General features: G+C 40.5%; 1 protein-coding gene across 1 annotated transcript; it reads right to left on the bottom strand.

Annotated features, from left to right (window-relative positions):
* Positions 1-9,559: 9,559 nt before the first annotated feature.
* Positions 9,560-13,554, bottom strand: LOC147629787 (protein IQ-DOMAIN 3-like). The gene is made up of 5 exons (XM_086811312.1): positions 12,047-13,554; positions 11,295-11,639; positions 10,966-11,199; positions 10,728-10,859; positions 9,560-10,640 (listed from the first exon to the last, which is right to left on the bottom strand). Exons 1-5 carry the CDS (start codon positions 12,140-12,142, stop codon positions 9,840-9,842), a joined length of 1,608 nt encoding a protein of 535 aa, XP_086667438.1. The 5' UTR covers positions 12,143-13,554; the 3' UTR covers positions 9,560-9,839.
* Positions 13,555-26,698: the final 13,144 nt, after the last annotated feature.

Here is a 26,698-nt window from a genome sequence, read left to right as displayed (position 1 = left end):
GATGGAGTAGTGTTAGGCGAACACTACTATGGAGAAACAACGGGTAGAAAAGTCTTACAAGCACACTAATGGTGCCCCACCGTACTTAAAGATGCATGGGATCATGCCAAGCAATGTGATGTGTGTCAGTAGATCAAACAACCGTCAGCTCTACTGATCGAATGTCTCATCAGCCAGTCCTACCACTTGAACCCTTTCAAAAGTGGGGAATGTATTTTGTGGGACCATTCAAACCCTCAGCAAATAAAGAAGGACTGTTAACAAATGTATGCACTAAATGGGTGGAAGTAAAGGTCCTCAAAGACAATTCAGCCCCTATAAACTGTAGCCAAGTTCTTGTATGAGAACATCATGATGACGAGGTTTGGATGTCCAATGGAGCTGTTAAGTGACCGAGGAGGACACTTCATCAATGAGGTGATGTAGAAACTAACTCAGAAGCACATGATCCTGCACACAAAATCATTTGTTTACTATCCACCACAAGCAAATGGCCAAGAAGAATCTACAAATCAAGTGTTGAAGTGGATCCTTACAAACACTCAAATCAAAATAGAATAGACTAGGATGAGAAGCTGCACTCCTCACTATGGGAATTCTACACAACATACAAGCTAAGCACTAGACCCCATTTTCTTTAGTCTGTGGCTTAGAAGCAATAATTCCAATGGAGTATGTTGTCCCAAGCCTCACAATAGCTCTGACCAAAAAGCTTAGACCTGAGGAATTAGTCAACTACTAGCAGAAATGGAGGAAAGCACGCTACATAGTGCATGGGTGGCATATGTCACTCAGAAAAGAAGAAAGAAGTGGGTGGATAGAAACAACAAGTACAAGATATTTCAAGTGGATGACAAAGTACTGATGTTCAATTCAAAGTTTGGACAACACCCACGTAAGCTCAAAATACGCTAGATGGGTCGTCCCTAATCAAATAAAGCTTAGGCACATTCAAGCTGAAAACACTAAGTGGTGAATCACTGCCCAAGCACGTAAATGGATTCAGACTCTAACCCTACAAAGAAATAAATGACGAAGGGCAATAGAGGCACACACGGCGGGCAGACCAGTGCATGATGGTGTCAATCCCCATCTATACAGTGCAACCAAATGAAGACATGTGCACAACACTCCAATGGGTGACATCAAATGGAGAGAAAATGCATAAAGCAAAGGAATGGGAACGTGGAGCAAAGAGCAGTAAATACGGCACGGCACGCACATGTGGGAGTCATGACATTCAACACAAGAAGCAACCTCCAAAGCAGACTCCCTCAAAAGGAAGTTTAAATGGTCTCAGCACATCACCACTCTATAATCGAAGAAGCAAAAGGAGGCCTAGGCAACCAACGAGCAGCAAAAGCAGCAACTTGAGGGCATAGACAAGCAACTAGTGAAGAGTGTACTGTCCCCAAGAAAAAGTAGCACAAGAAGCAACACAAAGGGAAATCTAAAAAGCACCAACCACATTAAGTGATAGGCTAAGGAGGATGAGGCACACAACTAACCCAACCACTTAGAGCATTCTCACATCGATAGAAAATGTTGTAAATTATCATGGATAAGCTAGAGAATGAAGAAAGACTTACCAAAATAGATCAGGTGGAGGCATAGGTGCAACTGTTGTCCGCTTAAGTCCAAGAATAGGATCAACAAGCACCTGCTCAGAACTTGCTCCTGCAAAACAGCCAACAAGATACCATTGCAAGATTTGAGAAGGAAGCAACAACACGCAGAGGAGAGGGGATGAGTTAGAGATAAGTAAGCTACAGCAAAGCAGATGAGGCAGTGCAGAAAAAGTATATCGCATCATGGACCATGCCACCCAAATGATCCATAATTTAGAGCTAGTAGCAAGAAAAGACCACATTGTGGACCATGCCACCCAAATGATCCATAATGTGGAGCTAGTAGCAGGAAAAGACCACAAGGAGCTACTCCTTGTGAAAGGGAAGCTGTGGGATACATGAAGCTATGGAGGCTGAAGAAGAGCTCCACAAAGTCCAAATGTCTGATCAACAGATGAAAGAGCACTGGAGTAGAATACGCAAATTGAAAAAGTATCTGGAGGGGAAAAAGAACCGGAGATCCACTTGGAGCTGCTCCAAAAACAAGTATCAACCAAAGGTGCTATAGGAGAAAGCTCCACAGGACAACAGTTGCTCGTGGACCAACAAAAAAAAGATTGAAACACTCAAAAAACACCTGGAACATGAACAACAAAAAACAAAGCTGGTTTTGGCCAAGGGTAAAGAACCGATATAGCAACCAGAGAACACAAAGAAAGTCACAATTTGGCAGTATGCATGCCATTAACCAGATGACTAGTGGTCTTCATTCTCACCTTCTTTTTCAGTTCCCTCTTCCCACATGTTCTACTTCCTTGTTTCTTTCATGGATTTTGAAGAAGCACCCTTTTTTGTAGACTTAGAAGATTGACTTGGATTTCTTCGTGGAGGTACCCACAGTTGTTATGAAGCATATGAAGGATGGATCAAATATTAGCAACATGGAGTTGTCACTATTATTGGAATATATGCATCCCATAATTCAATGTCAAAGGTAATTTTGACTCCATATTAATTTTAATTTCTTGATTGTGCTTCTCAACATAATTTCACATAAATTGTTAAGTTGTCCAATTCTCTTGTAGATTTAGGAGGATGGTACGTGCTTCTAGAATTAACGGTACATGGCAAGGTGTAGAGTCCAATATCCTAGATTTGAAGAGACAATGCGCTTTTGACTTCTTCCATGGTAGTCATTTTCCTAGGCAAGCTTGTCGGAGTAGTGTTACATGTTTAAAATGTCAACCACAGGGCCCACATTGGGTTTAGACCTAGTGAACCATATGCATTAAATAGGAGACGATGATTTGAGAAGGTCTTAGGTTTATTTTGATCACATCAGGCGTGTGCAGGAATGGACAACAATGGATGCACATGTATATGATCTAAGGTACATTTTAGTCTTATAAATTTCCTAAAATTTTTGAGCTTCTTTACAACTGTTTTCCAACTGTTATATGATGGCATGCAGTTTGTGAGCTTATGACAATTGTTTCTTGCAAAATGAAAGAAAAATACACAGTGGCACAAGTTTTATTTTGGGAGATGATTAACAATGTTATAGTGTACAGCTGCACAAGGTGTTCAACATAATGCATAGGGATTTGCAACCGAAGCTGAGGTGTAGGAAATTATGGAGAATGACATACACGACTTAATGTGATCTATACGTCGAACACCTCTACACAGCAAGGTCACTTGCTAAGGATGGTTAGGTGGCCAAGATGGCAAGTGTAAGAAGAGCATCAAGAACTATGGGCAAGGTGTTTTAGATCCATCTCTCTATGGTATGAGAGAGTGGTCAGGGGGCTAGAAGCGTCATTTCATGTGGTTTTATAATAATAGCATGGATTATACACATGGAGAGTATGTAATATTATTTGTCTATCACCTGCTAGACCCCCGGTTGTATGGCCAATTAGACGAGGTGCAAACCTTACTATGGATGAGATCAGAGCATTGGTGGCTGGTGGATTTGTGTTGCAAAAAGGACTATACCAAGAAGCAATTAATCCAGCCCATCACCGTCAACAAAGTATAGAAGTGGCATATCGGATAAGAGAACAGATTCGGCAATTTCAAACCCAGCTTTCAAACCCAGCTACAATCTTTGAGCATTTGGTCATTAAGGCTAGGCAGATGGAAGTGTTTGTAATTCAGACCGAGGAATCACTACTATGTAGTGAAAAATACAAGGTGACTATGCACATGTCCCGATTTTCAAATCAGGGGTAGGAGCTAGTAGACCATATTGTGCATGCAAGCACCTTTATTTTGTTTATTTGCATATTTTTAGGTTAGATACGAACCATAATATGTTTATATATCAACCCCCTAAAAAAGGAGAACCTAATGAGAATGTTCAACAGTAGGAGAACAATTTGAATAGGACCTCTAGGTTGATGACAATGTACTAATGTTTTGAAAATGTACTTGATTTTGCTATAGTAAAATGTCCTTTCTATCATGGTTCTATCAACTCTCTATGAGAGGTCTATTTACTTTTTAAAAAATTTTAGTATCTTAGTAGGACAATTGATATAGTTGTATGTAGATGGTTGGAATGTCTTCATTTATTATTTTGAGTTCTTTTTAATGTTGATGTTAACATTGTTTTATATATTATCAATTATTGGAATTGATTTTCTTAAATATAGCATTTATTCATGCAATTACTTTTCCTACACAAAGCACTTATCCATGCGATTACTTTTCTAAATTTAGGAAATATCTATGCAAAACACTTTTTGCTTTTAGCATGTTCTATCTATATATATGACCCCTTGGCTCTTACTCTAACCCTCACTCCCATATCTCATTGCCTCTCTCTCTCTCACTATCATTCTCTTCTTCCTCCCTATTTATTCTTCACTCTCTCACACCATCTTTCTCTACCTCACCTACCGTCATTCTCACCCTCACCTTCTCTCTCATTCTCTATCTTTGTCAATCTCATCATGTCTTCATCAAATGCCCCCAACTCTACTCTCAAGGATACTCTTGAAGCTATTTGCAAGGATTTGTGCAAGAAGTCGAGTGGAGATGTGCAAGAACATCTCAAAATTACAATAGAGGCCCATAATCTTCGTAGCAAGCTTCTAGGCAGATGAGCCCATCGATTTCGCATATCTATATGTGTGGAATATGAAGATTGGAACCACCATTGGCTCTGGCAGAGTTATGGCTACATTGGTGAAGAAAAGAAGGAGCCCCTTCAAGAGGAGTTGAAGAATAGAGTAGCTCGTAAAAGCACATAGGTATAGGAACCCTTATGTAGTTATGTCATGTTGTCTTTAGTAAATAATATTCTAAGTTGTAGTTGTAGAAACACTTATGTAGTAACATGAGGGTGTCATGTTGTCTTTAGTAAAGAGTATGTAAGGATGATGTAACAACCTTTCTGGAATAAAGTATTCTTTTAACTATAATTTGTCTTGTCAATTTTATTATTAGCCTTGTCAAATTTTACATTGTTTGTTGTTTTTAGGAAATAGTATGTGATCTTGATGTAATTTCTTTTGGGAAGAAAATTAATTTTTGCCCACAATTGGCTGCAATATTATCCTTTTTAATTTTGCATTGTTCATTGTTTTTTATGACATAAAATCACATGTAAAGGCATCCAATAATTAAACACATCTAGGACTCCAAAACTATATGTTTTTTTGGGGTGTGACCTTCTAATCAACACCGAGAAATATTGGGTGATTCTAATAGCTTAGTATGGACAAATTAATTCCTAGGCTAGTCCCAGGTGGCACCGAATATGTTCAATCCAAGAGCTTACCTTAGGCAAAAGCATGTGTTGTCAGGTCTTGAATTAGAGCCACAATTTGCAACTTCCCTATGTGGGTGCACTAGCACGTCTATTGTATCCTTACTTTGCTGTCACACTAGAATGCTTCTTTGCCAAAGGGTGAAGAGGAGAGCTCTCTATGCCTAGATGGAGGGAAAAATACATGGAACTTCGTGATAGTTCTTTCTCTCACAAAATGTGAGAAATGAAGGGAAACCTAATGCAAGAAGACAGCCTACAATCAAAACTATCTAGCATGCATCCATCAAGCAAGCAAGAATCAATGGCATACAAGCAAGCAAGAAGAGAGAAAAGGAGAGCTCACATATTGCAAGGGAATGATTGTCTATTGCTTATTTTCAAAAACAACTTATATACAAGTGACTAGTTTTCATAATAGGCCATCCAAACTTAAAAATGGTCTTACCTCTATTATTAATCTTAGCAAGCATATACATGAAGTCCTTAGAGTTTTCCTATTTGACATTAAGCATAAGGTAATGCTGCTTTATATATTCTAGGTTGTCTTACGAAAGATAAGTGTCTGTTTAAGCAGGTGAGATGGTAAAGTGTCTTATGGTAGGTCAAGTGAGTGAAACCATGTTAACCTATGGAATGGTTAACAAAGACTGAACTGCATGTGTCATTTGAGATAATAGATTTGGGCTCATTGTATTATTATTTGGGCATATGTCCTATGCAGTGTGATTATAATGTTGTAGTCAAAGTACATACAAAGACTACTTATGTGGTTTGGTCTTGAAGACTCTAAGCCTGTTGTTACACCAGTAGAGGCAGGTGGTAGGCTCATTCTCTCCAAGATACAGGTAAATCATTTGATGTATCTTTTAGTAAGCTATTGTTGGGTGCCTCGTGTATCTTGGCAATATGAGGCCAAACATTCAATTTGGGGTCTCTCAGTCAACCTTTTGGCAAGCTGGCAAGCAAGTATTTTAATACTTATAGTCAGCCCCTTGGGCTATTCTATGCTAAGGGAGGTGATATTTAGCTGCATGCTTTCAGCAATTCCATTTTAGCTAGATGTTATGACATGTAAGTGTCCACTAGTGGCTTTTACTTTCATCTTTGTGCTTCTTTCAGCAATTCAAATTGGGCTAGATGTTATGACGTGCGAGCATCCACTAGTAGCTTTTGCTTTCATCTTTGTGATTCTTCATGTATATCATGGCTCAACAAGAAGCAACCAAAGAGGCCACTTCGAGCTATGAAGTTGAGTACATAGCAACTTTTACAGTGACTGTGGAGTCTGTATGGCTCAAACATCTTTTGGCAGATCTTGGTACTAGATAGTAGTCCCCCATCTGCATCTTCACTGACGGTCAAAGGGCATTGGCCGTTGGCAAGGAACCCAGTGTTTTATGCTCGTATAAAGCACATTAAGGTGCATTATCATTATGTCAGAGAGAGGCTCGCTGCGAGAGAGATTAGCATGGCTTATATCTCTACATGTGCGACAATGTGGCAAATATGTTTATGAGAGAAGTTCGAAGCTTTTCGCAAAGCTTTGGGCTTATTACCACTTGGGGACCCTATACATGTTCACATCATCACTTAGGAGGGTTTTGTAGCCATTTATATGGTAGTGATGTGTGCATGTAGGCTAATAATGGGCCACATCACTTTTTCCCTCCTTAGGAGATGTTTTCCCTCAAGTGTGTACACACTTCTATGAGTGTGTGTAAGTGACCTTACCATATCACTTCACCTGTACTTCACTCATTCTCATCAATCTAGTTTAAGTTATGCTTCTCTGTATCTCTCCTTGCTTGTTGTATCTGTGCGTGTTGCTACTTTTGTCTCCACTCCAACAAATATTGTGTTGATCCAACTTTTCAAGTTGAGAATGATGGTTTTAACAAACTTCTTTTATACATTTCTCACATGATTAATTACATCAAGTATTCATCTTGGTTCTATTATCATGAATCATACTTTTTGACATGTGATTTATTACCTACTTTATGAGATGACATGCTATTTCTTTAAACATTATTGCAAGGCACATTTAAGAACTTTGTTGAAATAAATCCTACCACAATATTTAAGATTTACTTTGTTGAAATAGATCTCCCCATGAAAGTATGCATGTTAGGGGTATTTTGACATTTAAAGGCATTGTTTTGGTTTAGAAATGATAATCACATTCAACGTATATCCATAAAATAGTCTTTACGCATTTAATTACATTGTTGCTCCTAATTCTTTGCATGATGAAAATAATGCTTAACATTGAAAAATCTCACATATGAGGACATGCAACCACCATTTTACACATTAGCAATGTTTGTATGTGATTCATATCGCTTATATAAACTTGCACTTGCATTTCTAGAATATAGAATCATCGTTTATAGAACTATTCATGATACGATTTTAAATTTTCTTTTGGTAACTAATATAATAACATCCATTAAGGAATAGTTCTCATGTGAAAAACAATGAACTATTGGAATAAGAAAATAATAATGGGAAATTCTTGACTTGGAGAATCACACTTCATGTATAGAGATCAATTAACTTTACTTACATAGATGCATAGCTACAAACTCAATACCTACACTAATCCATATAATGTAACACCATCACATGAAAAGTAGACAAAATAATCAATCACCCATCGGAATAAGAAAGCAAGAGGAATCGTACATTATATTAAAATAGTGAGTCTAATAGTGTGATTGGACTTATTTAAAATCTTAATCCGTGTAGAAGCCAAAAATGTGTGATTGGACTTGTTTGAAAATTAAAGAAAAGAAAGACTTCTTTGACAAAAGAAAGAGCTATATGTGATCTCTTTTTTAATGCACAAAAGGGACAAGGCCCAAATGTAAATGGTAAATGCAATTAAGAGGCCAAGTTGGTTTTTGGGCAAGGTGTAATGACTCCCCACACTTTTCGTCTCTTTTCACCACTTGTACATGCCATTATGAAAACTACAAAGTAATGAATAAATCCAATACAATTGAGAGAATTCCAAGAAAACTAAGAAACAAAGTGACAAAGGAGAGGAAAGGAAACTAAAGAGCAATCAAATTAGACAAAGTATAAAGGGAAGAATGCAAGAAAGAACCTAACTTCTTTGTTCTCAATCCATATGTACCATGTGAATTAATGCAAAGGTAGTTTCTACTAATGCCTCTTACATTGATGAGCACCAAATCCAAAAATAAGATGTAAGCTAACATCCCTCCATAAGTCTTTGTGAAAATAATTAGTGGATCCATTAATGAAAATTGGTAGGTGCTTAAGTGACTGGTAATATGATCAAAAGAATAATGAGAATTGGAGGTGCTCAAGTGAATGGTAATAAGCTCAATGATGAAGTAGAGGATGCACTAAGTGTGGAAATAATTATCAAGAGGTCCTTTTAGATGATGATACTTATCAAGAGATCCTTTGAACAAGGTATGATACTTTTAGATGATGATACCTTTAAATCAAGAGATCCTTTCTGCAAAGGGATCAATGGGTGTAGTGCAATTTTGAAATGACAGATTATTATGAAGTGTATGGTCCAAACATCCAATGGATCCCTTGTTATAAGAGGATCTACAATGATGAAGTGCACAAAAAAGCACTAGGTAGTGTTCATGAGCAGTCCCACCAACCGATCAAGTGCCAGCTCGAGATGCCAAGTGCAATAGATCTCTTTGGAAAGATTAACGCCACAGCTTTGGGTGGACTGAAATGGCACCTCACCATAGGTCATACTCCAAAGAGGATAGGAGTAGCACAAAGCAAAAATACGATAATCGGTGAAATGGCCTAGAGTATGATTAACAGGGAGTAGTTTATCAAGTTCCTTCTAGGTAGAAGCACTTTGAATATAGATTTGAATGCCACAACAGTAGTGAAGAGGACTACAGTCATCCAAGATTAGACTTACCTCCATGTCACTCTATATCAGGTCTATCTCAGGTCCTCATGTGAGCATGAGAAAATGCTATGCAAAGCTGATGGCGGTTATCTAGATTTATTGTGAGGCAGCATCATAATAAGATGATGCATTCCTACGCCAACCTCTGGCCTCCATTCATGCCAATATAAAAACTCAGGTAATCAATGTGTCATGACTGTACACTCTTGGAACTCCCTTATGCTACGACAACCAAGTTGGCCTAGACATGTAATCTAAGGAGAGAGACAGATTAATGCTGAAGAAACAACAGTGAAATTTATGCAAGATCAGTAACTATTCCTAGTCCATTAGTCCAAAAAGCCCATGGTAAAGCACTCAAAAAGGAAGGGTACTTTGGCGTCACTCACAAACACACCGTAAACACACTGGGAGACATGAGAGCACTTCAACAGTAGGTCTTTAGCGCTGCACATACACTTGGAGCATTCACAAGTAGAAACCAGTCTGAGTATCCTGACTACTGCAGCCACATCTTGAGAGTCGAATCTTCATCACACTCACATTGCACTTCTTATGAAAGACAAGAGGCTTTTGACTATTTGAAATGCCTTCGGAAATCACCATTTAGAGAAGCAACAGACTCCACAGTGACCTCATTGAGCGATCGATCAAACTTCAAGGGTCCAGAATGCCCTTTCAGGCTTGGACTTCTTTGGGGACCAGGTGGTCTGGTTGATTTCAATGGGCCAGAGGTCCCTGCAAAAGACTCTGCCTGTGGGAATGAAAGCCGTTTCTTTGCAGAGGATAGGGACTCCTCCGGAGTAGCAGGACGTTGCTTTGGTGTACTTTGAGACCTCACTTTTGCCTTTGCTGACTGTGTGGGGGCCATATAGCTCGGGACAGCAGAAAAGCTGACCAGACTCTCATCATCTCGCACAGAAGAACTCGCAACACTCTGTCTGGAGCTAAACCTTGTAGGGGCAGAGACCAAAGAAGGAGTGCTTCTCGCTGTAGCACTACCTTCCTCATCCAAGGTTCGACTACTTCGAGGACTAGCAGACCTGCCATTGATTGTCATTGGTTTGGTTGTAATTTGTGGAGTGGTAGGTGACTGGATGTAAACAGGCTGTTTCAAGACCTTTGAAGCTGTGGTAGTCACAGATGGGCTTGCACGCCCTACTGCAGAAAATGGTGGAGGATTCTTTGCACTACCAATGTCTACTTGGATTTCTTCCAAGCTCTTGATGGAGGAAACTTCTGGAACATCCTTGTCTATAGCATGACCATCCCATGTTCTACCAGCCATCCACCTCTCCAACCAGCTCCAATCCAGGTGAGGGGTGCCTTGCTCACTAGATAACAGTGTGGATTCTGGGTTTGCTGCAGACTTCCATAGCTACAGCAAGCAGAGCTTCAAGTAAGAATACCAGTAGCAAGTCCAAAAAAATCGAAGGCAAGATCTCAATAGCATCATTACACAAACCTGATGAGAAATGGCGTAAGCCAAGGCTCTCTCACGCTTGGCTGCTGCTTCCTGTTTCAACTGCAGCTTCGATTGTACCTCATCGGCAGACTGTATACTGTCATCCCAGTCATCTTTCTGGCTTGCATCAGACTGCAGAAATATGGAAGGCAGTTACAAAGGTGGGCACCATGACCTTACACGATTCAAGTTAAACAAAGCAACTTCAAAAGAGGAGTAATGCTACATGGAAAACTACCATAGATCTTCTCGAAGCAGTATCACGTTGCTGCTGCTGCTTCTGCCAGAGGTCTTGCTGTGCCGCCTGACGCTCCTCAGACATTTTTGACCTCCTTTCACGTACGCGTGCTTGAACTCTTACAAGGGCTTGCATGCATCGCAAAGTAATAGTTGCTTGACGTCTCACTGTGTGGCCCCGAACAAGGGCCTGTAGCCTCACCAGACCTTTTAGAGCTCGCAGAGCTCTGCGAGCCTGGAAAAGAAAAATCAATCAAATATATTAGCTGCTTGCCTCCCTTTACTTTGACACAACAACACACACTAGAGAAGACATCCAAATGGAAATACCAGGTAGCCCCTGAATGTTGCCTGGATTTTCACTGCAGCCCGCTCCTCTCTGCTCCAACTGCCGTAAAATGAGCCACGAGCTCCTCCTGTAAGCCTTACAACCTCAGCAGCAGCCTGTGCAGCGGCAACTGCAGCCTCGGCAGCTGCCGCCGTTGCTGCAGCAACTGCCATTGCATGTTTGTTCTGCTCATCCTCCGCATAAGAGTAAGGCTTCTCTGGGAGGGGAAGTAATTTTCCACTCTTTGACCGGGCATCCATAGGAACCTCTTGTGGTGATGCAGAAGACTCTGATTGCTGTGATGTCCGTCCAAAGACCCACCGTTTCTTCTCCTTGGACACATTTTTCTGCATGATGACATACCAGAACATGGAAAGGATGCATCATGACCATGAATGTATGACTGTGCAGAAGACACGCATGTGATGAGCTACATGATTACAAAAGAGAAACCACCATAAATGTATTTTGTGCATGAGTACATAACACAACATTGCAAGGTCACATCATGACTATGAATGTATGAAAAGACACGCTTGCAATGAGCTTGCAAGTACAAAAGAGAAAGCAGAGGAATAATCATGGATGCATTTTCAGTTTTCTACATGAGGACATAATGTGACATTGCGAGGTCACATCATAACCATGAAAGCTACAGACCACGTAATAAGCCTAGATGTGTAAGAATCACCAATTGAGACTTCAACAGGCCAACTCAGAGAAAAAGATGAGAGTAGGATGAGTAAAAGCTTACCTGGGGATCTTTGCTAGATTTAGCTTCCTTATCTCCATCTTTTGAGGGCGAAAAGGCTTTCTTAACAGCGCTAAACCAACCCCCTTTCTTCCCCATTGTGATGTTGTTCTGATGCCGCCCCACGTAGCAGTGTACACCTTACTGCCTGCTCTTTTTCGTGAGAGAATTGTTTGTGACAGAAACTGAGTATGCACATACACTCAAGGTTCCACTGCTTCTGAGGTCTGTCGTTATGATACTAGAAGAGGTTCTCAGGCCTTGATATGGCTTGCATACAATGCTTCTGCAGGACCAAATGTACGGTTTCTCCCTAAGAATTGGGGTAAAAAAGAGGGCTTCCGCAAAAGACTTCACGAAATTTATGGTTTCTGCAAAAGACTCCACAGAATTTCGAATTCCTCCACAAGAGTCTGAAGTTACTTCAAGTAATCAAAAGCCTGTTGTTCGGAAGCTGTCACATCCACATGGATTTACGGTTTCCCTGCAAGAGTTCAGAAATCTGCAACAGGGAATTTGTGTGTGTTGGGTGGGATGTGGGGTTGGGGGGGGAGGGGGGGAGCAGAGAGAGAGGGGGAAAGCTCAAAAGGAGGGCCATGACATGTTATATGAAGCAGTAGTAGTCAGTCTCCTGCTGTTGTGAGAGCTTCAACAGCTTTGTTTTTGTTGAGAGCAGAGCTTCCCCTCTCCCTCTCCTCCCCTAAAGAGGGCCAGGATGCCTGTCTGTTTTCACTTCCTTGGGAAAGACAGGGTTCAGAGACCTTCACGAAGGGAAAAACCCTAAGCAATGTACAGAGGCCAAAAAAACACTCAACATCAACACTTGCTAAAAAGCCATAATTCCTCCCACTGAGAGGTCAACATGACGGGAGATGCCCCACAGGGACAGGTATAGGTGATGCGATAGCGAAGCTCACAACAGTGGGGGAGATGAAAGCTTACAACAGCACCTAGGTAACGTCTATGAGAGGTTCTTTCTCTCTCTCTCTCTCTCTCTCTCTCTTCCTCACGCACACTGACACACACACACACACACGCACACCGTCACACGGACCGCCATAGCTGACGGCCTGACAGAGCAAGTAAAAGCAAAGCAGCAGCCTTTGAAGCTACGGAGGGCAATTTGCAAAGCCTTCTCCTCGGTAACTGAGACATTGACCCCCGGGCCCGAATGGCCATGGCCAATGTGGTGGTTGAAAATTTGGCATCATCGCATGGGAAAGGGGGAAACCTTGGTCAAGCAGGGGGGCTCGCTCACCACAACAGTGTCCACTGTGCAGACAGGGAAACCACGGGAAGAGCTACGACGTCTTGTCAAGCTTGCGTGGGGGGAGGAGAATGGCCTCGAATGCGGAGAGAGAGAGATGGGGCACAGTGCACATCGTAGGTAGCTCTACAGTAACAAGGGGGGAGGACAGGCAGACAGAAAGCCATCACCCTCTTCATCATCATCATCATCATCATCAACATCCCAGGACAATAGCCATTACCTTACACCAAAATAGAGAAATGCAGAAAGGGAAGGCTCCCTCGCTTTTAGATGAAGGTTGGCCCTACCCACATGCACTTCCCTCATTTCACACACCCATTTTAATGTCTCTCCTAATGCTGTTGCAGCATGGTTTTATTAGTGAGCCATCATCCCACAGACCAGCCAGCTCACACTGGGGACCACACTCATCAATAGGAGCATTGGATTGTAAGAATCAATCTTTTTGAGCAGTTGGGCTGGTGGGTAGATTGTATTGTAAGACAAGTTACACATTAAGGGCTCGATCGCTTGGGAGGCCTAATCATGGCCTCCCATGTGTCTTGAACCGTCGAACCAGAGTCGTTCGGGATCTTATTTTAATTTTTTGGGAGGAAACTTATACATTTCTCATTGGCTTCTAGTTAAACCAACAAATCAAGCAATAAAGTCATACATTTTCCTCGTTACACATTTTTGCCCACCGACTATCAACCTGTTGGATGCGAGTCTAGTAGCTCTGCCAAAATCCAACCAAATGTATGATAAGATGAGAGGCCACTTTGTATCAAGCTTGCTTGTCCAAACCGTCGTTTTTGTGCGGTGCAATGAGGGGCGGGCCGTGTGTGTATCAGGACTAAGAGGCCCTCTTAATTGAAAACCAAACTCTAATGGTGTTCACATTGTCATGGTTGCTCACTAATTGCAACATAGTCCAACATGATGGTGAGCAAACGTGCATCAAATTTGGCTAATAGGCATCACCACCACTTAGATGGAACTTTGATCCATCAATTTTCCTTGGTTTGTGCCCTACACCCATGTGGCCTAGAAGGGGATCTAAAAGACTTTTTTGGGGCCATCAATGACTCTGGTCCTCCATCCACCACTTCTAATAATGTGCTGAAAGTTAGCCCAATCAATAGTAAGGTTGCACAAGGCACATCACAACCATTTTGATCTTCCCAAAAAACTTTGGGCATTTGGAGATTTTTATGAGTATTGGGCTTAGGGCAGGGCTTAGGGCAAGCCTTCAAATTTCACACAAATGCAATTCATAAACACGAACTCTCCATGCATCAAGTGTTTCAAAGTCGCAATTCAATTCAATTCCTCTTCTGCCTTGAGGGCCTTGACACACAAGCAACTAGAACTCACCAAAAAAAAAATGACAAAACAATTGCATTTCAATTGCGAAAGGGGAAGTTCCAACCAAATTTCATGGTGATTTTCATGAAGTGCAATGTCTTTGCTTTTTCTTGTTTAAAGGGCATAAGAGATGGGCATTAACTAGTTCAAATATACAATATTGCTTCAACTTGAGAGTGAGGGAAGGCCTTCAAATTTCACAAAGAGTCAGTCTTGCCTTTAAATCTAGTGTCTCAAAGTTGCAATGCCTCCTCTTTTTCCTTGAGGAGATTCGCATCCAAGCAACCAAAACATGCAAAAATTAACAAAACAATTGCATCTCAATTGTTAGAGGAAATTTTTTAAACAAATGTCATGACAATTTTCATCAAAAGCAATGCCCTTTCTTTTGCATGTGTGTAGGCCATAACAATCATAGATATCAACTACTTCAAGCATACAATATTGGAGGTTGAGGCTTTGTATAGGCCTTCAAGGTGAAAGTTAGGACATTCCTTCACATTTCACACAAAAGCAACTCATAAACACCGACTTTCCCTTTACATCTATTTTCTCAAACTTGCAATTCAGTTAAATTCAACTCCCATTCTCCTTTGAAGGCCTTCACATGTGCAAGCAATCGCAACACATAAAAATGACAAATGATTGCATTCCAACAGGAGGAGGGAAATTTTGAGCCAAATTCATTGAGTGCAACACCCTTGTTTTTGCATTTTTGAAGGGCATAAAAGACTATTTCAAACGAACAATCTTGAAGGTTAAGGCCTTCAAGCTAAAATTTGGGGCCTTTAAATTTCACATAAAAATAACTCACAAACACAAACTCTCCCTTCACATGCTTAGTTTCTACTAAGCTAGCAAAAGAAGATGTTCTAGCAGAAAACATTAGTGGAAAAGGCTAGTAGAGCATTTCTAGCATGAAATATAACACTTTCCTATACTACTCACACTCGGATCATTCTATCCCTCAATAAATACAAAGTTAGCCTCTCATCATTCATGGACAAGGCATGTAATTATTTAAATTTTGTGGTTAGGGTGTAGATGCAACCACTCTTGAGAATTAGCCAATGAGACACATGTTAACATAGTTGTAGTCACAACAAAAGGAGTGGCACACAACATCCAAGCCTTTGATGTGATAGAGGATAATGCACATACATGAATAAGGACTCTAAAGGCTTGCACACCTCTATTTATAATTGAGGGGGAGGGGGTGTGGGGGTTAGTGTAATATATATGTAATATAGCACATTTGTGCATGTAGGGTTTTTTTAATTATTAAAGGGCTTATATGATGTAGAAAGGGGTTGAACAAATAGTTGTTTAATGTTACTAACGTATGTAAATTTATAGATGGGGTTTTTAATTCAAAATCCAAATAGATATACTTAGAACAAAGGGGTGAACAATTGTGTAAAGAAATGTAAAAATAAAAAAATAATGGTTCATGCAAGCACATGCTATATGCATTTTTACAAATCCCCTCGAGGTTTGCAATACTAAAACTATATTATCCATCTGGCTTCTCTTTGTTACCATTATAGCAATAATGGCATTTTTAAGTTTTAGCATGGTAGCAATCTTTCAATTGAAATTGAAAGGCTTAGATATACTCTTGAGGTTTTATGGTCTTTAAACCCAAAAAAAAAAACATGTGGGGGTTACATGTCTCTTGTAAAGGGATGCTTGTGGGAAAGGAGAGAACAGGAAGGAGTTTTGGGGTAGTAGATTTTTTTTATTACTATGGGCTTAAATTTATCAAAACTTGGTAAAAGGATAAAAACAATCAAATCATTGAAATACAAACAACCATAATTCCTTATCATGATTGTTTATTTCTTTTCATGTGGGAGGGAAGAAAATTTTCAAGGAACCAGGGTCAAAGTATAGAAAAATAGTTATCTATCAACATCAAACAAAATAATGTTAAAATTAGAGATATTTTAAAACAAAAAATACCAAAGAGAACTTATTAACAAGTTAGCCAACATCTTGTTGTATTTATAACAAAGAGACAAAACTAGAAGTATCCAAAAAAATGATAAGATACTTTATGGTAGTACACCATTGTTTTTTTATAGTGCCATCATTTATGTTTGAGAAAAGTCTCTTTTTGTTGCAACATTCTCATAGCTCAAAGCATTGTTTAGTCAATTTCATTGACATTTACATATCTTCGCATTTTAAATGTGATTTTCGAAATGTTTTTCATGCATTAAAGTAATGTGCTCTTTCTTCAACACATAAATATTTAAAAACGTGACTACCAAAATCATAGAAGCAAATCTATGGCTTAATGCTCATATTACAATTTGAGAGAAGCAAAAACTTATTTAGAGGGAATGATACTTTTCTTTGAACTAAATGAGGAAACCTCTTCACAATCCATTTACACATCCAAAAAAAACATGCAATGTGGTATTTTCAAAATTTACAAACTTCCTGAATTTGTTGTGTTATCTGATCCACTTGCTTTCCTTTAGCTTTTTCCTACAGGCCGATGAAGCTTGGTGTCCAGGTCTTTCAACCATCTTTGTATGCATCTTTCACCTACATGAATCAAGTTCTCTTTCGGCCTGAAACTGTTAGTATGCATACTATTAAAAATGGAATCAAGTCTATTTAACCACAAGCACCATAACATTTCGGTTCTCAGGACAGCCCATAGTTCCAAGGTGCACCCGATGCCTTCTCCAACAAGTAACAAGTTTTTCTAGCCAAGGGTGTAGCCATTCCATAGCTGAATGCACTTGGCCAATGGCTCGAAACATTTCTTTGCAATAGGGCAGTGCATGAAAATGTGCAGGTCATCCTCCACCTCCTTGCATTTGTGGCACTTCCCATCCCCTATGTTAAGTCTGCTGAAGGCTTTAAGCTGGGTCCAAATAGCTTTGAACATGGCCAACCAAGCTAGGCACGCTTTTTTTGGTTCCACATACTTGTTCCATAGCTTATCAAACAGAAAATACCATTGTGATCTGTCCAGAAGGATTCCCCATCTCTTGTTTAGAGTGCAATGGATAGGATTAGTCCTCTGTTTGGGGGGAATAGGGAGAAGTCCTTTTTTATTCTTCCATTGGAAAGCTTTATGTGCTGGCATATCTTTAATCGAAAGCAGCCAGGTGTCCGATTGGTGCCATAATCTGATTCTTACCCCAATAAGGTCTAATTCTATATATGAGATATTATAATCTTTGATCATATCAGCTCTGGACATCCAAGAATTGATGTCTCTCCAAATATCCCACCAACAGCAGATTCCTTTCCTGTGCATTCTCAAAGCCGCTTCAGCAGCTTGGGCATTATCAATTGCGGGGAGGGGAATGCTTGGCCACCAGATAGAGCCTCTCCCATCATGTACACCCCATGTGTAACTAGGCTTCTTAGACAGGATAAGGTCAGTCTTGATAGCATTCCAAGCGGACCAAAGCGAATGGACCAATTGGCTGCCAACCGATTTCACCAAGTATTTGCTAGCCATAACTATGAGCGGGAGGAGCCTCTTCCACTTGGGGAATTGTTTGAGCTGGAATTGTTCAAGATTTCTAGTGATCAACCAGGCCCAGTCTTCAGAAGGGTAGAGAAAGCTTCTCAGCACTCACTTGGCAGCCATTCTATTAGCCATATTATTGGACACGTCTTTGATTCCAAGGCCCCCTTTACCTGTTTCCAGGCAGCACCATTCCCACCTAACTTTAGGGATTTTCCTAATCCAGGGGTCCCCTCCCCACCATAGATAGTTCCTGTATAACCTTATGAACTACAATAGATCAGAGTCTGGCGGTCTCCAGCATCTAAGAAAGTAGATGATAGAAGGGATAATGAAGTGGTTGATTACCATCTTTCTACCCCCAGGTTTAGATGCATTTTCTGCCATCTGGTAAGTTTCTCTTCCACCTTGGTTAGCACCCACATCCATCTTTGCTTAAGGGTGACCTTGAATCCCATGGGAATGCCCAATAATCTGAAAATTACTCCCTCTTCCAGGACTTTACAGCCAGCTTGAATCAGCCAGTCTCAGGAGGCTTGTTAATAAGGGTCCTGATACCTGTTTTTTTATGGTTAATGAGACTGAGCCAAAAGCCCTGCAATAAATGTCCAAGCACTCCCAAAAGCACTTAATGCTTAGCTCAATATTGGCAACCATGGCATTAGTATCATTTGGGTGCATAGCTATTTATTGTTGGCAAGAGAGATACCATTCATTTCCCCTTTGTCCATCCTATCTTTAATCAGCCAGTTCAGACCATCTGCACCAATAGCATAGAGGAGGGGTGCTAGAGGGCAGCCTTGTCTGATAGATTTGGTCAGGGAGAAAGCATCAGAGAGCACACCATTGATGTTCACCCTAGCCATGGCATCCCCAAAAAGAGTACTCTCACCATCTGGATGAAGTGCTAACCCTACACCCATGTGTTTAAGGGATTCTAGAACATAATGCCAACCGAGCCTATCTCATAGGCTTTATCAAAGTCAATTTTGAAGAAGATGTAGTCCTGTTTCGATTCTTTTGCATACTCCATACCCTCCCACAATGTGATAATGGCATCTAGAATGTACCTTCCTTTGTTGAAGCCCTTCTGCTCCTGTCTGATCCAATTCTTTAGATGACTGGACAGTCTCAGCGCTAGGGCCTTGGCAAATATTTTGTAGGCACAGTAGTTCAACATGGTAATCGGTCTCCAATTGCTCAAGTCATTCTTCTCCCCTTTCTTATGGATAAGTTTTATCCACCCTTCATTGATCGGGCGAGGCAACGCCCCAAAAGAGACAACCTCCTGCCACACCGCCAATAAGGGAGAAAGAGATCCTTGAACGTCTTGTAGAATTCAGTGGGCATGCCATCTATCCTTGGGCTTTTCCTCACCTTTAGGCAGTCTATGGCCTTGCCAATCTCTTCTTTGGAGATATTATTTTCTAGCTCTTTAGCAAGTGTGTTAGGTATTGTTGGCTTCCTGGCCTGCCCAATGAGAGCAATGCATTTGAGTTGGTCATTGGTCACCCCTCCCCCTTTACTAAATATGTTGTTAAAGTATTGGAAGACTCTTGATCTATTCCCTTCCTCAGAGGCAATATCCAGATAGTTAGGATCATGCAATGTAGGGATTGCATCCTTACATTGTTTGACTTTTAGCATTTTGAACATCTCAAGAGTGGGAAGGTCAGCTTTCCCATCCCACCAATCTCTAAAGAACAGAAGGGCCTGCCTGCTTCTGGGTTACCTCCTCTTCTCTCCTAATTTCAACCCTATTACCAAGAACAGCTTCTTGAATAGCCGCATCTTCCTTATTGGCTGCCATTTCTAGTTCTTTTAGTTTCAGATATAGCAGATCTCTTATGTTTTTCTTGATTCTGGTTACCTCTTTCCTAATGCAAATCAAAAGAGCTTGGGTAGATTTGATGGCCAGACTCCAAGCCCTCGCCGGGGTAATGCCACAGCTAAAGAATTCAGTCTAGATTCTTTTGACTTCCTCATGAATAATAGGCATTTTGAATAGGGCAGGATCCGTGTGGAACCATTGATTAGAGACCTTTTTGTCATGGTTGTCCAACACTAATATCACGGGGTAATGATATGAGAGGCAAGTAGAGATGTCAGTTCTACATTCACATCTGATGTAGGAGTTACCAAGGGTTTTGCTAATGTATCCTCTGTCCAGTCTTACTTTCCTGGTCAATTCCCCATGGGCATAGTTCTGCCACGTGAAGTCTCCCATATTCCCTACGTCACATAGCTCAAAATGATTAGCAGTGCGCTGCCAGGCTAGGAGCTCTGCCCCTTTAATGACTTGTCCCAGCCCTCTTAATCTATCATTTTTGGATTCCACTATATTAAAGTCTCCCATTAGAATGATAGGATCAGGGACGCTTCTCAGGGTACCCCAGGTTCTGATTCTGACCGCCTGAGGACCTCCAACATAAATCCCAATGAAGGAGAAGGTTGTCATTTCAAATGCAACCCATTGATCAAACGTATCAATCCTCACGTCTTTCAGTTCATTCTGATGGTCCACATGCATACCCACAGCCACTCCTCCAGACCCCTGACAATGGGCTGTGTAGATCCAGATGTGCTCTTTAGAGATGTTGAGCAACCTTTTTTCAAGCTCATCCCCACTAACTTTGACTTCAGTTAGAGCTATAAAGTCAAATCTTCCTTGTTTTTCCTTAGCCATTGTTTCACTAGTTGGACTTTTGCAAGGTCACTCCTTGACATTCAAAGTGGTGCATCTCATTTGCCCTTTTTCTGGGAGTTAACCTTTTTAGGTCCCACTTTGCAGCTTGAGGTGTGGTAGATCCAACTTGAGCATGCAATCTTTTCAAATCCTTGACTATCTCCATTTCTTTAGGCAAGCCATTTTCTGTATCAGACAGAGACTGCTCAACCCTGTCTTGCTCATCTCCCAATGGGCCAAGCCGTCATGGCGTGGGGCAAGAGCACTTGGTCATGATCCATTTGATTAGTTTTGGCCAGAATTCTAGATCTATCCAATGGCGTGGAATAACTCATCTCTTGGGAGTCAACCGAATCATCAAGGTCAGAGATGCTATCTAGTAAGGCGAAGGAGTTGGCAAATGCCCTCTGTTTTCTCACCCTATTCTATCTAAAGGTCTTCTTCCTATTGGGTACTGTAAACTTTTCTCCTTTTTCTTTTGAGGTAGAGGGAACAAGGGGAGAAGGCAGAGTCATATTCTTATTCACTCCAGTGAGCTGAGCTTGGTTGATGGCTAGGGGAAGAAAGGTGCATCATGCGGAAGGCGGCCAAAAACCGACCAAGTCCCCCCCACCCAATAAAGATGGGGGATGAGGGGAGACCAAGGGCTATTTAGCCCTATATAGAGGAGTCAATTAGACCCCAACCCACAATCTGGGATATTACACTGCCACACGGCAGCACGAGGAGTAGGAGGGCAAGAATTCATTTAAACATAATTTACACATTCTAGGTTAGGAAAAGATCTAAAATTCTACTTGTGAAAACTACATTTATGTTCAATTTTTGTGGTGCATAACTACATAGTTAAGCCAATCTCTACATAGCTTCCTAATCCTAATCTTCTAGATTTATTCTATCTTTAATCTAGGAAATTGTATTCATTCCTAAAGTCATCTAAAAGAATTGCTAAAGTACAATTAAAGGCTTTTACTATATGGTTACAACATTTATTTATTAGTGGGCACATTACTATGTAAAATGTCATTTACTAAGGTCATCCTTTAAGTTTAATCAAACACACTATCCTAAGGTTAATTTTACTAATTAGGGCACTAGTGGCACTCAAATTGGGGTATTTTGAAGGACACTCTTTGATAACATGCCCTTGTTTTCCACAATGGAAGCATGCGTTGGGTAGGTGTTTGTATAGAATGCTTTGCTGGATGTTATACTCACCACAATTGATTTCAATCTCATCAATAAGGGGCCTATCTAGATCCACTTCCACAAGGACCTGAGGGATGCCAAGCCAGGTTGTAGTCATTCTTGGGTCTCATACCTAGCACTTTCCCTATAGGGGAGACAAATTTTTTTAGCCAAGGATACAAGTAAAAGGGCAGGTTAGGAAGCTCAGCCCACACCGGGCAAGCTGAGGGTTTTGGACCTTGAGGGTTAAAGTTCTTAGACCAACTGAAGAAACAGAATGTGATGTTCCTATACATCCATTGCCCTGAACCTAGGACCTTAAGGGCCATATTTGGGTCCTTGAATAGAAAGAGGTAGTACCCATTTGGGAGGGCTTGGATGATCTCTACCTCAATACCTATGGAAATCCAGTTGTCTTTGACCCACCCCCTAAGGAAATCTACTGATGGTCTTGGCCCAAACATTAACCCAACTAAACAACGGGCTGTGTAATCAGTTGTAATCAGTTTCCAACGAATGAACCAGCTCAGGTGGAAGACAAACCATAGGATTAATGGAAGAGGGTTTACCTGATGTGTCCATTACCTTAGCTGGAGCTTGCTTGTTGATTTGAGCCTCTTCTTCGACTTGTTGCTGCAGCAGCATCAGATTTAGCTCTTCCACTCAGGCTCTGGAATCTTCTAGCTATTTTTTGGTGTCCATGAAGTCTTCTAACACCTGCTCATACTTCAGCATGGTTTCTCTGTTGCCATGGCCGGGGCCATTGTAGGAACTGCTGAAAGGCAGCTTGTGTGTTCTTAGCAGACTAAGATGGCTTATTCCCAGAGCAGGTTCCCTGTTCTCTGAGTAGAGTAGGGGTTCTCCTCCACTCAGTGCCCATGCACCTGAGGGGGGGGGGTGCTGTGGAAAGTAAAGAAGGGCTTCAAGCCTCTGGGCAGGGCAGGGCAGAGGAGAGAGAGAGAGAGAGAGAGATGGTGTCACTCAGGCATAGCACTCCATCACCAGCACACAGCACGCGCAACGGTCGAGAGAGAGAGCGCTGAAACCGTCTACGTGTCATGAAATTTTGAGTCATGTAATCTTTCAAAAGGATAATAATGTATTTTGAGGCTTCAAGCCTCTGGGCAGGGCAGAGGAGAGAGAGAGAGAGAGAGAGAGATGGTGTCACTCAGGCATAGCACTCCATCGCCAGCACACAGCACGCGCAACGGTCGAGAGAGAGAGCGCTGAAACCGTCTACGTGTCATGAAATTTTGAGTCATGTAATCTTTCAAAAGGATAATAATGTATCTTAATTAATGAAGCCTACAGTTTTAAACATAAATAAATGCATATCATACACATGTTACATTTTACATACCTCATAAATGCATATCGTACACAAGTTACATTTTACATACCTCATAAATTTCAAAGTCCTCGAAAATGTTTTAGGCACATTAGAAGTGGCAACCATAATTCCATACTTTCAAAGTTATTTGGTTGGGGAGAAGTTACAATGCACCACGTATGATTGTCAGGCTACTGCATTTCTATTATTCATTGATATGATAGATTTAAAACATACATTCGAGCACATATGATCGCTCCACGTGTTCACCTTAATCATAAATTAACCATTACAACTCTCAAATACATAGGACCATAACCAAGTCACAAAATTTCTCTTATAGTCCATGTTTATTCCCACTCCTTATGTATTTTGTTTCTAGCCTTCTAAAAAACCATCTTTCTTGCCTCTACGTTTTAAGAGGTGCTTTTGAATGATGGCTATTTTTTTTCTTATGAGTCTATTCCTTGATGGCTCAATTGTCTGTTGCTACTTTACATACCACAAGTTAGTAATCTTTCAATTTCCATGAAACAAGCTTAGCTTTTAAAATAGGAAGGGGAATTCACATTATGATAATTCATGGGGTTGATATACAAAGAATTTATAGATATGTACTTCAAGATGAATCGTGTACTCTATTGAAAATATGTGACATATGCTTTTTGTTGGCATGAAGCCCTCCCATCTAGGCACGATATATGGATGCCCCAATGTAGGCAACATCTTCCATGCTTTATTTGAATATGTTCTTATATATTAAACATCATTCTCAATAATATCACAACATGTCATATTATGAGTTGTCTCTAAATTACAAAACTAAAGGAAATATATGTGTAGTTTATTTGAGCTTAGACATGATTCAAAATAGTACTTCCTCTTTTTATGTTATTCACTCGACTATAAAGCGCTTTTCCATCTTAATTGCTCAAATGGGGCACTTATCTTTTGTAAGATGATGCTAGAACATATATAGAGGCCTTACCATGTGCTTAATGGCAAATAGGGAAAGTCTACAAACTTCGTGTACATAGCTACTTAAGACTAGTGATAGAGGCCGCTTGGTGTGTGAAAACTAGTCATTTTTAACATATGCAATACACAATCTTGCCCCTGTAGTTTACTTGTGAGATCTCCTCTTCCCTCTTATTGCTTTCTTGTATGCCATTGAATCTTGCTTGCTTTTTGATGGGCGACAAGATAGATAGGTTTGATTGTAGGTTATCTTCTTATATTAGCTTCCCCTTAATTCCCCATCTATGTTGTGAGAGAGAACCATGTGAAAGGACTATCTCTTTTTGCCTCCATCGAAGCATAGAGAGCTCTCCCTTCACCCTATTAGTTAAGGAGAATTTCAATGTGACAATGGAGTGCAGATGTGACCGACAAGCTAACACACCCACATAGGGAAGTTGTAGATTACGACTCTAAGGCAAGACCCAACAACACATGCTTCGGCAAGGCTAAGGTAAGCTTGCTCCCACAATATTTTAACCATACCGTCGTGTGGTTAGCCTAGTTTCACCCACAAACAGTGCTAATGTGCTGGAATATATAAAGCAGTCGTACCCTTGCTTAATGTTAAATAGGAAAAGACTATAGGCTCCATGTACATAGTTGCTTAACACTAGTAATTGAGACCACACCATCTTTAAGTTTGGTTGGCCTAGTGTGAAAATTAGTCATTTGTATATAAGTCATTTTTTACCAATAAGCAATACAAAATCATTCCCTTATAATTATTTTCTTGTGAGCTCTCCTTCTTCCTTCTTTTTGCTTGCTTGCATGCTATTGGATTCTTACATACTAGATGGATGCTTGTTTGAATAGGTGGTTTGATTATAGGTTGCCCTCTCCTATTCTCCCGCATTTTGCGAGAGAGAACCACCACAAAGGACCATCTCTTATTGCCTCCATCTAGGCATACAGAGTTCTCCTTTCACCCCATCAGCAAAGGAGCATTCCAATGTGACAATTGCGTGAGAATGCGAGGACGAATTGGTGCATCCACATAGGGAAGTTGTAGATTATGACTCTAAGGAAAGACCTAACGACACATGCTTTGGCAAAGCTAAGGTAAGCTCTTGACTTAGACATATTTGGCACTGCTGTCGGGGATTAGCCTAGGGGTTAGCTCATCCAGCCCAAGTTATTGGTATTGCTCTATGTTGATTATAAGAGGTCATACTCCAGAAGACATACAATTTTAGAGTCTTGGATATGTTCAGTAATTGCTTTTTGTCTTCATTTGAACTCTATTTGCATTACGAAATTCTATTTTCATATATTGGAAAGGTAAAATATTGGTTCATTAGTGATTTGCATGAAATTGGAACCCGAGGCTTAGATTTCATTGCTTTAATCCAAGGATTAGCCTTCCCAATCAAATGGGCATCGCCAATCACAGTCTATGGAGCCTTCAAATCCATGCACCTAAATGAAAATCTTCACACAAAAAGTAGTGATTCAATCAACCATGCTATGCATCTCCCTCCAAGGCACAAAACTTGTCTACATCCGTGCTAATCAAGCAAGCTTCTGCATAGGCCCACCTTTTTTCCAATGCCCAATGCCCATGCATGAAACTTGCAATATACACATGGGCTTTACATCATCTAGTAGACACATCAATAGGCACTAATCTCTTAATCACCTGCATTGAGCCTCATCACTCACAACCCTCTAGGTATATTTGTGGTGGATGGGGGGACCATGGTGGGCACAAGCGCAGCCTGTGATATGACCCATCACTTGTACCTGTGTCAAATCAAATTACACCTTTTGTGGCCTATCTTCGAATCTTGGATCATTGACACTAGGGCACCTAACCAATTTTAAAGGCTAGTGCATGTGGGATTTGATGTCATGGTGGTAATAATAACAAATGATGTAAATTGTCCTATAAAAAATGCAGGTGCTCTCTTGAATAAGTACTTGTGTCATGGTGGTGACAATAACAAATGATGTAAATTGTCCTATAAATTTTACAAGTACTATCTCGATGAAGTGTCAACAGGGTTTTATACGAAATCTTTCAAATATGTTCTTTGGGGACCCAGATTTGAAGACTCTATTATGGTTTGTCAATCATCCATTTTGTGACTCGCAAGTTGGGGCTATCATTCTTGACAATGATGATAAGATCATTCATAAATAGATTTTGGAGATAACTTATAGGAGCTCTTAGGGCTTATAGCCAAAATTGATGTTGAGACTAGTAAGTTATTGCATGAAAAATATAGGAATATTAAGTATACCAATTCGAGAATTATATAGAGATTAACTAGTTAAGCACTTGCCACCATTTTTTGAGTGTTTGTATGTTTGTGAAGAAGGGG

The sequence above is a fragment of the Cibotium barometz genome, chromosome 17, assembly GCF_041138505.1.
Source record: "Cibotium barometz isolate CiBa-2024 chromosome 17, ASM4113850v1, whole genome shotgun sequence".
Lineage (NCBI taxonomy): Eukaryota > Viridiplantae > Streptophyta > Polypodiopsida > Cyatheales > Cibotiaceae > Cibotium > Cibotium barometz.
This window is presented reverse-complemented; position numbering and strand designations above follow the sequence as displayed.

What these genes read in the sequence shown, in the direction of transcription:
- LOC147629787 (XM_086811312.1), bottom strand. Translation starts at nt 12,142, where the DNA reads ATGGGGAAGAAAGGGGGTTGGTTTAGCGCTGTTAAGAAAGCCTTTTCG. An exon ending in CAACATTCAGGGGCTACCTG is followed by an intron (nt 11,200 to 11,294) that starts GTATTTCCATTT and finishes TTTCTTTTCCAG; the next exon opens with GCTCGCAGAGCTCTGCGAGC. An exon ending in CTTACGCCATTTCTCATCAG is followed by an intron (nt 10,641 to 10,727) that starts GTTTGTGTAATG and finishes TGCTTGCTGTAG; the next exon opens with CTATGGAAGTCTGCAGCAAA.